The 14,726-nt window shown below is 52.8% G+C and overlaps 2 protein-coding genes across 2 annotated transcripts in view; both read right to left on the reverse strand.

Annotated features, from left to right (window-relative positions):
• Positions 1–681: 681 nt before the first annotated feature.
• On the reverse strand, positions 682–2,233 carry FAM209A (family with sequence similarity 209 member A). The gene is made up of 2 exons (XM_006141883.3): positions 1,841–2,233; positions 682–1,026 (listed from the first exon to the last, which is right to left on the reverse strand). Exons 1-2 carry the CDS (start codon positions 2,087–2,089, stop codon positions 766–768), a joined length of 510 nt encoding a protein of 169 aa, XP_006141945.1. The 5' UTR covers positions 2,090–2,233; the 3' UTR covers positions 682–765.
• Positions 2,234–7,385: 5,152 nt separating this feature from the next.
• Positions 7,386–14,726, reverse strand: part of RTF2 (replication termination factor 2) — a 69,671-nt gene continuing 62,330 nt past the window's right edge. The window contains exons 6-9 of the mRNA XM_006141885.3: positions 11,695–11,808; positions 8,517–8,568; positions 8,312–8,407; positions 7,386–7,680 (exon numbers count right to left, since the gene is read on the reverse strand). Of these exons, the coding sequence (XP_006141947.1) occupies positions 7,502–7,680; positions 8,312–8,407; positions 8,517–8,568; positions 11,695–11,808 (441 nt within the window). The 3' untranslated portion in view covers positions 7,386–7,501. The remainder of the gene's footprint in view (positions 7,681–8,311; positions 8,408–8,516; positions 8,569–11,694; positions 11,809–14,726) is intronic.

Below are 14,726 nucleotides of genomic sequence, written 5' to 3' on the forward strand. Positions count from 1 at the left end.
CTTTTACCTTGTCCCCCGAAGGCCACTGCACCGTGGTCAAGAATGTCGCCAGGTCCTGCTACAGGGTCACGAGGAAGAAAGGCAGAGCCCAGCCGTGACTGCTGTGGACACGTCTCCCAGACATTTTTCCTTTTAACTAAAGGAAAGGGGGCCAGCCCTGAAGCCTTGTGGGTAACGGAGCTGGATCCCACATGGCTGACTGTAGTTTGAATCCCGGACCTGGCAGCTCGAAAAACACACCTGGCAAGTATGTGCGCACACATGTCCCGAATCGCGGCAAGATGGGGAACGAAGAGACTGTGTTCTCACAGGCCTTATTGAGGGGTGCTTTGTCCCTCTCCCCCTCTCTCTGCTGAGCACGCGTGCCCTTTGGCAATTAAAAAACAAAAATTAGGGACCAGCAGATGGCATAATGGTTATGTTGCTGGACTCCCACATGGTTGGCCGCAGTTCAAGTCCTGGACCTGGCAGCTTCAAACATGCCGGGCACATGTGCGTGTGTGCCCAAAATTCCAAGAGGAGAACGGAGGAGGAGTTGCAGCATGGCCATCCCCCTTGGGGGGTGATTTCTCACTTCCTGTTTCTCTGTCTCTCCAGCAAGCATATGCACCCTATAGGAAAAATCTCTAAAAAAAAAAAAGTAAAATAAACAGAAAAAAAGAAAGGTCTCGAATGCAGGAAGCCTTTCCTTCAGAATAGTTTTATTAGTTTGCAAGCTGTGTGCAGCACACAGCTGCGTTCGCTCCACCTTCGACACAACCCCAATCACTCCGAGTCCTCTTCCCCCCATATCTCGTAAATCGTGACACTGTGTGGGGCTGCATTGACTTCGGGGCAGTGAAGCCTGAGGTTGCTGCCCGTCACCATGGCGGACTTCGCGTTCCGCACCTTGGACACGAACTTCACGAGGTCCACCTCGAGCTGGGTCAGGGTGTTGAGCGCGTAGTCTCTGCTGGGGGCAGCAGTCTGCGCTTTCTTGAGCGGGGAGCGCGAGGAGCAGCCGCGAAGGCTGGTCGGACTCTGCTCCTGGCGGGAGAGACTCAGGGTGAGGGCGGCCGTGGACTCGCTGCTCTGGACCTGCTCTGGACGTCCCTGGACAGCGGGGCTCGTCTGAGAGAACAGCGCTAGCTCTGCCCTCGCCCAGGCTCCGGAGCACAGCCCAACCCGGCCGGCCCCCCCCCCCCCGTTTTGGAAGCAAAGATTTTCAGGCCACACCAGGCTCCTCATTTGCATACACCCCAGCTGCATCCAGCTGCACAATGGGACTGAGCAGTTGCAGCAGAGAGCAGACGGCCACCAAGGTGAGAACCCGTGACGGGACAGCATGGCCTCCCCACCCGTGCCGGTGCCAGGAGGTGCTGGCCGGCCTAGGAGAGAATGCAGTCATCTCCCTGTCTCCCTCTACCCGAGAGTCATCCAGCCTCTGTGGGGCCCTCCATCCCTCAGTCAGGCCTCGCGCCCCTCACTCGGGATGGAGACACCCCTATGTGGCTCGGAGGCCGGTAACGGTCCAACACCGGGACACCTCACAACCAGGCAGAAAGATCTGGCCCTGTAAAGTGGACCTGGGACACACCTCAAGTCCTCAAAAGTATTCATTTAACAGAAAAATGATGAGCCGAGAGACCAAAGGTCACCTTCGGCTCTGCCCCAGCCTCTGAGGACCTGGGGACTGAGGACGAGGACACATGCGTTGGGCGGCAGACGCGCCACTGTGCCCAGCATCGTCAGGCGGTGGTCCCACCAGGTCCCTGTGCTCCGCCGAGCGGCCACTGATCACGGTGCCCGGCTCCCCCGTCTGGGCCCTCGGGATCGCCGCGGGGAAGGGGCGCCTCCCTACCTTCCTCTTCTCGCTATCTCCTCGAAACTTCAGAATCACGTACAGCACCACCACGAAAAAGAGCCAGAGCCACTTGCTCCCAAGCCAGCCCTGGGCATGCTCCGGCAGGCTCTGCCTGATCCGGAAGTGCCCTCCGCAGGGCACCTTCCCCGGAGGCTCCTTGGCTTTATCCCTCAGAGAAGAAAACATGAAGGCGTAGCCACAGGAGACGCACAGGGGCAAGAACAAGAACCATGTCAGCGTCCGCATGGTGGCCAGAGGCGGGGGAGGAAGCTGCTCATGGTGGGCTGTTTGTGCTCGCAACTGGGAGACTGGGCATAGTGCTGGCTGTTGGTGATGTCACAGACGGCCCTGGCCATTGTGATGACCTCGGGCGGAGACCTCGGCTCCCAGGGCCTGGACTTAGAGGGAGAGGGGGCGGGAACCAGCAGGCAGGAACAGTGAGGGTGGGTGGGGGATGCCCCCTGGCCATTCCATGCACCTTCCAACCCGGGGGAACAGCCATGGGGCAGGGGATGAGGTCAATAAAGCATTTCACGTTGGCAGGCTCTGAGAGGAAGGCCGACCGGGTGTGCCCGGCCTGCGTGGACGCGCAGTGGGCAGCTCAGTCCTGGGGCGCAGACAGCAGGGCTCCAGGTCGCGCACCAGCTGTGCGACCCGGCTGCGTGACTCTTGTAAATCCCAAGAGCCACTTTGCAACTTCTCCCATCTGTAGCTTTTCTCCTTCCGCTGCCTTCGCTCTGCTCCCTGTCAGTAGAAAGCCCAGGCGCGGCCGCTCTGGAGCTGGCTCGGGCTTCGATCTCTGCACTGAGCAGAGCTTGGCATGGGCCTCCAGCAGCCCTGCCTGCGCCAGCCCCAGGCAAGGCTTTCTTCCAGCGGCCCGCCATCTCTTCCTGCCGCCCACGTCTGGGCGGCCCTGGTGCTGGGTGGTGGACAGACACATGTACCCCGGAGCCCTGGGGAAGGACACCTTAGCCCACAGGCGTGAACGAAGGGTGCCTGCCACACTTGCCGCCTACGTTACTTCTGAAACGGCTACTGGCCAGCACTTAAATGCCGGGAAACCTCCTTCAAGAACTCCAGGTTTCTGGCCTCCTTTGAAAATCCCAAGTCCGGCGGAAACCGGGTGCAGCTCTGCTCTGGCCTCAGGGTGAGGTCGGACTCAGCCAACCTCCCCCAGCCGGGGCCTCGGCCCTCTGAGCTGCAAACCTCTTGCACAGAAAAGCTGCAAGTATGGAAGTTCTGGTGACACGCCCGGGCACTCACCGGCCACTCTTCTGCAGTCACGCAGGACCTGCCCATCCAAGGGGACTCCGGGCACGGGTCCCGCCACTTCCTGCCGCCTCACACCACAACTGCCCTTCCTGAGTGTTCAATCCCCATAATGAGTGCAATTTATTTCATTCAAATTGTGAGGAAGGTAGGTGGTCAAGGGAGCCAGACCCCACATGGCCAACTGCATGGTTCAAGTCCTGAACCCGATGGCTTGAAAACCACACCGGACACATGTGTGTGCAGGCCCCAAATCCTAGGAGAGACAAACGGAAGGGAAGGGACTATAGCATGATCACACCCCTTTGGGTGTGCTTTCTCCCTCCTCCCTCCACCCCACTCCCGAGAGGGCACACCCCCTTTGGCAAATGTTTTAAAAAACTGTAATAATGATTACGTCACTGGACTGACTCCCACATGGTCGACTGCAGTTCGAGTTCTGGACCCGACGGCTTCAAACTCATACTGGGCACATGTGCATACATGCCCAAAATCCCGAGAGGAGAGTGGAGAAGGGATTGCAGCATGGCCAACCCCCGGGGGCTGGTTTCTCAATTTCTGTCTTTCTCCAGTGAGCATATGTGCCCTAAAGCAAAAATCTAACAACAAAAAATAATTGTGACAGAACAGACTAGAATGAGACTGATTCAAATCTGGTTATGTAGGAAGAACTTTCCGGAAAGACATCTGGGTAGCGCTTGAGAGATGATTAGGACTTGGCTGGGTAAGGTGGGACGGGGCTGACTGACATCTAGGTCTGTGTGAAGAGCGCAAGGAAGGACAGAGCTGTTTGGTAACTGAGCCCGATGATAGGAAGAAACCCAGGATTCCCAGTATATTCGAAAAGATCCATTTTCAAAAGGGATCTGAAACAAGAAATCCTGGCTAGTGGCACACAGGCTTGAACTTGCTCCCTGGACCATCTGGGTAGCAGACTTTGCAATGAAGGGTAAGAGTCACAAACCATCAGGTTTCCTGGACACCGTCACTGGGCCGCAAACTGCTGAGCTCTGGGGAGGGATGAAGTTCTGTAAATCCTGCAGAGAGAAGGGAGTGCTGGCTTGTGCTGCAGGCCCTCCTCTGCCTGTGCAGCTATCAGAGGGGTGGGGGCAGGACTTAGAGATGCCAGTCCTCAGGCGTGGCTAGCACTGGCCCTGGCAGCCCCTAGGCGCAGTGGTTAAGCCCTGTGCACAGGGTGCTGGTGGTTCATGGCCAACCCACTAAAATCCTGGCCCTGAGGCTTGAAAAACATGCTGGGCGTGGGTGTGCACACATGCCCAAAATCCTGACAAGGGGAGAAAAGGGACTGTGGCGTGACCACACACTACAGATGGGTGAGGGCGCTTTCTTGTCTCAGCTATACTGCCTGGTGCACACACACACACACACACACACACACACACACACACACACCCCTCTGGCCAAAAAAATAAAAACCAAACTGGCAGTTGCAGAAACACTGATGGCTGCTCCAAGGCCCCTGTTTGAGAACTGGCTGGCCTGACATCCATGGACATGGGCCACCTGTCTCCAACAATGCTTAGAATGTGGTGGCTACAGGTGACAATGCTGTGAGGGGCCAACACTCTCCAGTCACATAAGAGACCCCAAACAACAACAATGCTCTCGCTTTATCACAGGGATTTTCGTTATCTGGAAATGCTCACGCCTATTTCATGATGGGATCACTTACTTTTTTTTAATTATCAAAGTTTCATGATGGGATCACTTACTTTTTTTTAATAACCAAAGGGCTTGTGTACTGGCCAGAGAGGGAGAGAGAAAAAGTACCTTTTCTCTGGGTCAAAGTTTGTGAGGCTAAGAGACAGTGTCCTCGGTTCATTCTGGGGAGACTTGAATTTCCTTTTCCAGGGATAAAGGGCAGTGGTAAGCAGACTTCTCTCAGCCCCTGCACTGCTGGAGACGTGGTGGGGAGGAGGGCCTGGCAGGTCTGTCCTCTGGGGCAGAATCTCCAAGGAAAGTCCTTCTGTTCCCTCCGGGATGGTCCTCTGTGGGGCAAAGGCAGGGGAGGGTGGGCACAGCTGTGCAGGAGGTGCTGGGAGCCAAGGAAGGTCGGGCGCAGAGGGCAGAGAGGTTCCATAGTCTGATTCTGAGCACTCTGTGAGTTACTGGGAGAAACTGGGCACAGTCAAGATTCAATGCAGATTCAGGGAACCAGCAGTTAGTGTAATGGCTATGTCGCTGGACTCCCACGTAGTCGACTGCAGTTTGCGTCCCAGACTCGGTGGCTTAAAACTCACGCCAGGCGTGTGTGCGTGCGTGCGTGCGTGCCCAAGATCCCAGGAGGAGAACAGAGGAGAAGGGATTGCGGCGTGACCATCCCCCCTGGGGGGTGATTTCTCACTTTCTGTCTCTATGTCTCTGTCTGTCTGGCGAGTGCACGCACCCTACAGCGAAAACCTCTCCAAAAAAAAAAAAGAATCAATGCAGATTCAAACCGACTAAGGCTAAAATGAGGAAAACCAACTTTGTAGAAACCATGGTTATTAAAACAACTAAAAATGTTGGGATGAGGAGGTGGCATGGTTGGGATGCTGGACTGCCACATGGCTGACCTCGGTTCAAGTTCTAGACCGGGCAGCTTGCTTTCTCACTTTCTCGCTCTTTCTTTGGTGAGTGTATGTATCAGATTAAAAAATAATAATGATAAATAGGGGCCAGCAGTTGGTGTAATGGCTATGCCGCTGGACTCCCATGTAGCTGACCATGGTTCAAGTCTCAGACCTGGTGGCTTAAACTCACACTAGGCACATGTGCATGCGTGCCCAAGATCCCTTGGGGAGAAGGGATTGCGGTGTGGCCATTTCTCCAGGGAATGAAGAGATGGAAATAAAAGAATGGACAAAATGGGTTGACCTAGTTTTCTTTGCAAAGTTAAGATAAAGAGCAACAGACTGATAAATTTTAAGCAAATAAAAAGAAACTCACTGGGACCAGCAGTTAGCGTAATGGCTATGTCGCTGGATTCCCACGTAGTCGACCACAGTTCGAGTCCCGGACCTGGCGGCTTAAACTCACACCGGGCGCGTGTGTGTGCGTGCCCAAGATCCTGAGAGGAGAACGGAGGAGAAGGGATTGCGGTGTGGCCATCCCCCCTGGGGGGTGATTTCTTGCCTTCTGTCTCTGTCTCTCTCTTTCTGGTGAGCGCACGCACCCTATAGCAAAAACCTATCCAAAAAAAAGAAAACAAACGCACTGCTATAATCACAATTTAGCAAAATACAAAGGGGAAAATCCAACTAGGAGAGTTAACTGGGCCGTGAAGAACCACCGACCAGGGAAACACACGGCACGGGCTAATTCTGATTGGGTCTGCAAAGGTCCACGACAGAGCCACCAGTAAACAGAACTGACTGAAGTGCTTCAACGATGCCGACAGGTCCTCAGAGCCAAACGTGCCACCGCCTCAAAGCAGAGAATGGGGGGGCGGGGGGGCCAGCAGCCTTGGGCACTGCCCCTCCTGGCTTCTCCCTTGAAGTCTTCCCCACCTCGTCCAACACAGACCTTGCCTGCTCACACCCTGAGCTTCCTCTTGGCTCCTGTTCAGGCTTTCAAGGGTACACAGGGCACTAGACCTGGCACATCGGCCCGGCTGTACCGCCACGTATGGAGAATGGGGGCAGGCCAGAGTCGGAGCTTCACGGCCGTTCATGGAAGTTTCCAGTGACTGACCTGGGCACACGTAAATGGATAAACCCAGCTATCTCACGTGCAATCCCCCTCTCCTCCCACTGAGGGAAGAGTGGAGCCCCACGACTCCATGGGGTCCTTCCTGCTCCTCAGTGCGGTGGCTGATAGGCCCCTCCAGAACCCCAGTGGGAGGTGGCGGAGAAGAGCAGATGGATGGTGGGGCAGGGGCAGGGGCAGACCTGCTTTACTTCTGCACCGAATTGCTGGCTGCCCGACGAAGGCTCGGACACCTCCTGAACAGGTAAGGCAGACTCCCCTACATGCCAGACCAGCCAGGCTCCCAGCTCCTCCTGGGCCAGAGCAGAGGGGTGGTGGCAGAGTGCACTGGAAACCCATCCTACTCAGCTCAGCTGCACCTGGCCTACTCGGTAAACCATGAGAACTTCAGTCCAAACGAGCTGACAGGCCCAAGAGCAGTCCCCTACCAACTCCAAGAGCCACACACCTGCTGGGAAATCCAGTGTACCCGCGAGGGGGCCAGCACACTCCAGCAGATGGGGAAGGTGGACGCCACTCACAAGCCACCCCCACGTCCTCACAGCAAGAGTGACTACGCCAGCAAGAGGGTTGGTGAGGGCAACTTTATGACACTTCACACGGAGCTACACCAGGGAACCCGTGGGTGATGGAGGTGCACCCAATCACCCACATGGGAGGGCAGGGGCAGCAGGTGCGGCCTCAGAAGCAGTAGGATGTATGGGTGACCCAGTGGGCCGACTCCTCCTTGGAGCGCTTGGCAGAGCTGTGCGTCGTGAAGAGCGACTTGTAGGCCTCAGACTCCTCACTGTCAGCGATGGTCCGCTTCATGGCTCCACATGGAGGTTTCTCGGCTTTTCCGGAAGAGCTCCCACTGGTGGCTGGGAAAAGGAAAAGCCAAAGCCATTAAAGTTGAGACTAAAGATCATTCCAAATCGTACATTTTCTTTTCTTTCTTTTTTTTTTTTGAGAGGTTTTTGCTATAGGGCACGTACACTTGCCAGACAGATAGAGAGACAGAAAGCGAGAAATCACCCCCCGGGGATGGCCATGCTGCAATCCCGAAAGACAGAGAGAGAGAGACAGAAAGCGAGAAGTCACCCCCGCTCCCGGGGGATGGCCACACTGCAATGCCTTCTCCTCCATTCTCCTTTAAGGATCTTGGGCACGCACACACACATGCCCGGCATGAGTTTAAGCCACTGGGTCTGGGACTCAAACCATGGTTGATGACATGGGAGTCCAGCGACGTAGCCATTATGTCAACGGCTGGTCCCCCAAATCGTACATTTTCTAAAGGGCAACAAAGTCGCTCTATCCCAGGCACGAGCCCCCGTTTTCTGTGATGAATGTTAACTGCCACGACCTCCAAACCAGACAGAGCTCCAGCCTTTCGCTCGGCCATCTACGGACTACTGCGCTGTGCCAGGACAAGCTTGTGTTTCCTCCTCGCTCAGGGCAGAACCTTCAGGCTCCAGCTTTCCAAGTGGCTTCCTCGCAGCAGAAACCCACCTGCATTTTTGGGGGCCAAGCTGGTTTTCTTTTCTCTAGAATCAAGGCCAGTATCTTCAGCTTTCCCTGTCTTCACTTTTGATGGCCCTGCGGATTCTGTAAAAGAGACAAAGTAGGCAAAATCAAACCAAAGCAAAGACACGAATCTACAGGAACTAGCCCGATGGGCCCATCCTGCTAAAATGAGGACCCCTTCAGCTCCTACCTTCGACCTCTGCCTTTGAAACCGACTCTGCAGCCTTGGGTTTCTTTGTTTTCTGGAAAAGAAAGAGGACATTTTTCTTTTAATGAAATTACAGGCTGCTTTCTTTGAGTTACAGATAGTGAGTTCGGGGACGAGCAGGCAGTGCAGTGGTTAAGGCTCTGGACACTCCCATGTGGTCAACCACGATTCATGCCTCAGAACTGGTGGCTTGCTTTCTCACTTTCTTTCTCTCTCTCTTTCTCTGGTCAAATTAAAGTAAACGAATAAATAAAATTAAATAATTCTTAAAAAAAAAAAAAAAAGAAAGAAAGTGAGTTCCAGGGGCTGCCCCGTAGCCTACTGTTAAGGGAATCGGATCCCACAGGGCCAACTGCGCACAGGAGGAGGCCCTCATCCTCATGCTGGGCTAGCTTTCTTTTTATCTCAGTCTATGAAGAAGACTTTCGCTAATCCATTCATTCTAAACCTAAGCCTCTGCGTGTTTCCAGTTATGCCATTTCGCCCCACAAGGGACTGTATCTGTACAGATCTAGCTTAACCTTAAATTTATATGATAAATTACAGTCTCAAAGATTTAAATGAAGATAACAGATCTCAGTGGTAACAGCTAAGCTCACAGTGACTACATACACAGAAGGTAATAACAAGAGCTACGTGGGTGTGTGAAATCCAGGCACACACACGTACTAAATCTAACCCATAACCTTTTCACCATTATTGAATGGCTTTGATATTAATTTACTTAGCTATAAAGTCTTGAAGCTTATCCTAAAGAACATTCTAGCTAATTCTGCTAAACTCTGGATTACTCTTGTTGAGATTTTTTAGGCATTAGAGCTTTGTTACTCGTAACAGTTATTTTGGTCAGCAAGAATCAAAGATAATACGAACTAAGCATTGTAAAACCACACAGCTCAGACAGAATCGATTCCATCGCAAAATGACAGACCGTCCAATTAACTTTAACAAGGTCATTTTCCTAATTATCTGAAAGATGGCGTCGACGATACATTAGCCTAGTTATTTCAGAAGGTCCCTAGCCCTAAAAACACTGAAGGCAGACCTTTCTCAGGCACTGGCCTCAAACTTGTAGCATACACATGCAATGTGCTTCATAGCACTCACAAAGCAATCAGATCTTCTGTCTGCAGACTCAAATCTGTGAGGGCTGACCTTTGGTTCTTACGAAAAATGGGGATGACCATTATGTCCAAGCCCTCGGGTCACAGCTGAGGGCGGCAGAGGAGCAGGAGCAGGAGGGAGGGACTGCCACGCCCCGTCCCAGCCGTGGGGGTACTGGGGAATGTTCTGGTGCCCTGGCAGCAGGATCTAAGAGGCACTCCCAGAACTCTTAGATACCAGGAGTGGGTACTCGATAGAAAGGGGACTGTTGGCTCCACTGGGCTTTGAACGACTTGGCAAGAAGACATGGTGAACAAAACTCACCACGGCAAAATGGTTAAGGACCGGGAATCTCCAGTCCGTAGCTCCCCTTAGAGTGTAAGTTTTCCCCCGCGTGTTCTTTTTCTTTTCGAGGGAGATTTTTGCTATGTGGCGCATGTGCTCAATGGAGACAGAAAGCGAGAAATCAGCCCCCGGGGGATGGCCCCGCAGTGATCCCTTCTTCTCCTTTCTCTTCTCGGGATTTTGGGCATGCACGCACACACAGCCAGTATGAGTTTAAACTACCAGGTCTGGGACTTAAACCGCGGTCAACTACGTGGGAGTCCAACGACGTAACCATTATGCCATCTGCTGGTCCCCGACTCATGCTTTTTTAAAAACTAACTTGATCAACTGTGCCGATGAAGACTAGCAGATCCCTTTGGAAACTGTCTTTTATCAAAAATATCTCAAGCTTGGGAACCAGCAGTTAGCGTAATGGCTATGTCGCTGGACTCCCACGTAGTCGACCGCAGTTCGCGTCCCGGACCCGGTGGCTTAAAACTCACGCTGGGCGTATGTGCGTGCGTGCCCAAGATCCCGAGAGGAGAATGGAGGAGAAGGGATTGTGGCGTAACCATCCCCCCTGGGGGGTGATTTCTCGCTTTCTGTCTCTTATGTCTCTGTCTGTCTGGCGAGTGCACGCACCCTATAGCAAAAAACAAAACAAAACAAAACAACTCTCAAAAATATCTCAAGCTTTTTTCCTTCTCTTTTTTGCCTCATACTAAAGAAATCATAATAATTTGAAAAACCAACTCAGAGTTTACACACACACACACTGTAACTCTCTCTCTCAAGTGCAGAACTTCAAAGGCTTTTAAAATATTCCTCATGAATGTCAGGTTACTATCTTACAAAACTGTCCCACAGACTCTACTGGCACAATTCTACTACAGAATCATTCACATCCTTCTTCTCTGTAAGTGAAGAGACAAGAGGAGGAAATACAAATGGATTCGATCCTTTCTGATAATGAATCCATGCATAATTGCATAACTGTCATACTGCCACATGTGCTTAACATTGGCTTTTTTTTTTTTTAAAGAGATTTTTGCTATAGGACACGGGCACCCATTGGAGAGACAGAAAGTGAGAAATCACTTCCAGGGGAAATGGCCATGCTGCAACCCCTTCTCCTCCATTCTCCCCTCAGGATCTGGGGCATGAATGCACACGCATCTGGCCTAAGTTTTAAGCCACTGGATCTGGGACTTGAACCATGGTCGAGGTACATGGGAGTCCAGCGACGTAACCACTGTGCCCACTGCTGATCCCAAACGCTGGCTTTTCAAGCCTCACCACTGATTTCCAAGGTGATATGCTCCCATCCTTTCTTCCGTTATGATAAAAAAAAATTCCAAACCTCTGAAAAATCTTTTCTCCGTAATGCATTCTTTGTTGGGGGATGGCTGCCCTCACAGCCTAGTGATTAAGGGATCTGGAGCCTAACATGGCTGACCAGGGTTCAAATCCTGACCCCAGCAGCCTTAATAACATGCCCCAAGCCCAACAGGATGCAGAGCTGGAGGGGAATTGCAGTGTGACCACGCCCCACAGGGGTGCTTTTCCCTCTGTCCGTCATGGGTGAGCACATGCCCCTAAGAGGTTGCAGCAATGCAGTGGGGGTCTGCCATGGCTCCAGAGCAGGGGAGGAGGCCGGGCAGGCTCCAACTCTGCCTTCACCCACGATGCTCGGGAGGCGAGGGCAGCCCCAGTGGCCCCGCCCCATTACCCTCTCCAGCTTCGCTTTCAGCCTTCTCTCTTCCATCCTCTTCTTCAGCCCCTCCACGTCCTCCTTGGAGCCATTGAGCACGATGACGTCATCCTCCTGGAAGGCAGCCCCACACTGGAGAGGGGAGAGAGAAGATGGGTCTGTCAGCAAGCCAAGTAGGGGAGCACCAGGCCCCGCATCCCAGCTCCACCCTCCACCTGCCTCCCAGCTGGGCTAGCTTTCCAGCCCGTGCCTGGTGGGGAGGTCCCTGTGCACAGGAAGGCATGGGCCCGGCAGGTTTGAGCGCGCTGTCCCTGAAGGGCCTGCCCGGTGTGTGGAACTCAGATTCTGGAGGGACTCTCACCATTTCGTAGGCAAAGAGAGTAGCTTACGCACTGCCCAGACAGTTCTCAAACAACGATGCTGCTCGTGCTAAACACCTGCTTTCCTGCTACGAGCCCAGCACGTGCCTGGCAGAAGGAAAGGAACCAGCCCCTACAGGAGCCTGGAACGAGTCTCCCCTGGCCACCCTGGACAGAGCGCACACATACACAGGCTGCCACACTCTCCCTGCTCTGCCTAACCCTCAGGGAGGGCGAGGCTACAGACACCTCACCTGGATCCATCCAGACTCTGCTGCCTCTAGCTTTTCCCTTCCCACCAGGCTGCATGGCTGCAACAGGCCTTAGCTGAGCAAACCACCATCATATATGGCGATCCTCGGAGTCCTTCTAGAAGACTGCCAAGCTTGAGAGTGTCCTGGGCACCCCGACACACCCTGGCAGAACAGGCTGGGAGCAGTCGAGCCCCCCCCGACAGTCTCGTGATGGCATACACCCCATGCACACAGTGTGTCCCTGCCCTCGATGTGTCAGTGAGTGAGTCACCTCTTTCAGGAGGGCCTCTGTGCCCATGCTGCAAATACTGCCACCTCCCTGGCCTTGCAAGGTCCTAGTGCCCTCTTCAACCCAACCTGAGTCCTTGACCTCAGCACCCACCCAATACCAGGCAAGCAGCAGGTGCCCTACAGACCAGGGTTGGACACAGCAGGCAGAGGAATGGTATGAGGGGAGGTGGAGGGCCCTTGCTGACACTGTGAACGGAGTTTCCCACTCTATCCCACTGGGCCCCCACGTCCTCGGCTATGGGAAAGGGGCTGTCTAATAGGGTAGTGCTCCTCACTGGGGTGCTTCTGCTTTAAGAAGACCTCACAAAGTTTGTGGGGAAATGGAATTAAGTTCACAATATGCATCTTCTGTGAACTTTTTGAAGACCTTGCATATGTACATCAAAACATCACGCTGTACACTTTAAATGCATATAATTCTTAAAAATGTGAACTCTCATTTTGAAGGCATCTGGTTTTTACTATCAATTGAGGAGGTGCACACTAAGGTGACTCTCACTGTCCCCAAACTCGTGAAAACAGAGTAACTGGTACAGTAAGGACATTAGAGCACAATCTCACTCTTCCACTACTTGCTAAGATAACGACTTGCTGCAATGGCAACGGAGGGGTCAGGCAGGGACACTGGTGACGGTCCCCGCTGCTGCCACGTCAGTGGAAAAGGTCTGGTGCACAAAAACGCTTGCGAGGTCTATCTCACTGATCTCGCTCTGCAAGAGCTGGGGGAGAACAGGTCTCTGGCCTCCGTGAGGTGGGTGGAGAATCCCAGATGTGAGAACTGGGAGGGCAGGGAGCTTACCACTGCCCCGTGATACTCTGTGGCTTTCTAACTTGTGGAAAACAAGCCAGGTCTTAAGTACAACGCTTAGGGCAAATGCCTGTGCAGGTCTGGCCAGGATTTACAATGATCATCTAACACGTCCTTAACCAAAACAGAAAAATAAGATGTATTACCGAGGGCCAGCTGGTGGTACGGTGGTTAGTGAGGCCGAATCCCACACGGGTGACTGTGAGGTTCAGGGCCTGGACCCATGGCTTGAAAAATATGCTGAACATCTGAGCTGCCTCTACCTCCTGTCACGACTGATGCTGCACGTACATGGAAAAGGCCTTGTATGGACTTAGGTTCCCAACTCCTTCGGGTAGATACCTAGGGGCAGAACTACTGGGTCACACGTTGGCTTTATGTTTAATCTTTGGAGGAAATGCCATTCTTCAAAATACAGGTTTCAAAACGGCTACACCATTTTACATTCCTGCCAGGCATGTTTGAGGATTCTAATTTCCCCACATCATTCCCAACATACTTGGCCTTTTTTTTTTAAAGAGAGATTATTTTGCTATAGGGCATGTGTGCTCCCTGGAGAGACAGACAGAAAGATAGAAACCAAGAAATCACTCCCACCCCCTCCTGGGGGGATGGCCACACTACAATCCCTTCTCCTCCATCCTCTTCTTGGGATTTTGGGCATGCACACATGTGCACCTGATGTGAGCTTTAAGCCGCAGGGTCCGGGACTCGAATCACGGCCGACCATGTTGGGAGTCCAGTGACGTAACCATTACGCCATTTGCTAGTCCCGTGTTTGTCTTTCTTGTGATATTCTTTTGTTTTCTTACTGTCAGAGGATATGTGCTTGCCAGAAAGAGAGCACCCTTGATGGGGCGTGGTCACACGAATCCCTTCTCCATTCCCTCAGGATTTGGGGCTGCACATGTGTGTGCCCAGTGTGGTTTTTAAGCCACCAGGGCAAGGACTTAAAACCACAGTCGGCCATGTGAGATCAGGTTTCCCATAACCACTAGCCTGAGACCGAACAGTCTGTCTTTTTAACCCTAACCATCCCAATGGGTGTGAAATGGTACCTCGCTGTGGTTTTAATTTGAGTTTCTCCAGTCACCAATGATGCTGAAGATCTCCTGTACTGACTGGCCATTTGTGTATCTTCTATGGAGAGATTTCTATTTAAGTCTGTTGCTCATTTCATTTTAGTGTTTCATTTTTCTTTTTGTTTTTAAGGTTTTTGCCATAGGTTGCACGCGCTCACTGGAGACAGAGAGAGTGAGTGAGAAATCATCCCTGTGGGTATGGCCATGCTGCAATCCCTTCTCCTCCATTTTCTTCTCAGGATTTTGGGCACACACA

This window comes from Tupaia chinensis, unplaced genomic scaffold (genome assembly GCF_000334495.1).
Source record: "Tupaia chinensis unplaced genomic scaffold, TupChi_1.0 Scaffold000066_1, whole genome shotgun sequence".
Taxonomy (NCBI): domain Eukaryota; kingdom Metazoa; phylum Chordata; class Mammalia; order Scandentia; family Tupaiidae; genus Tupaia; species Tupaia belangeri.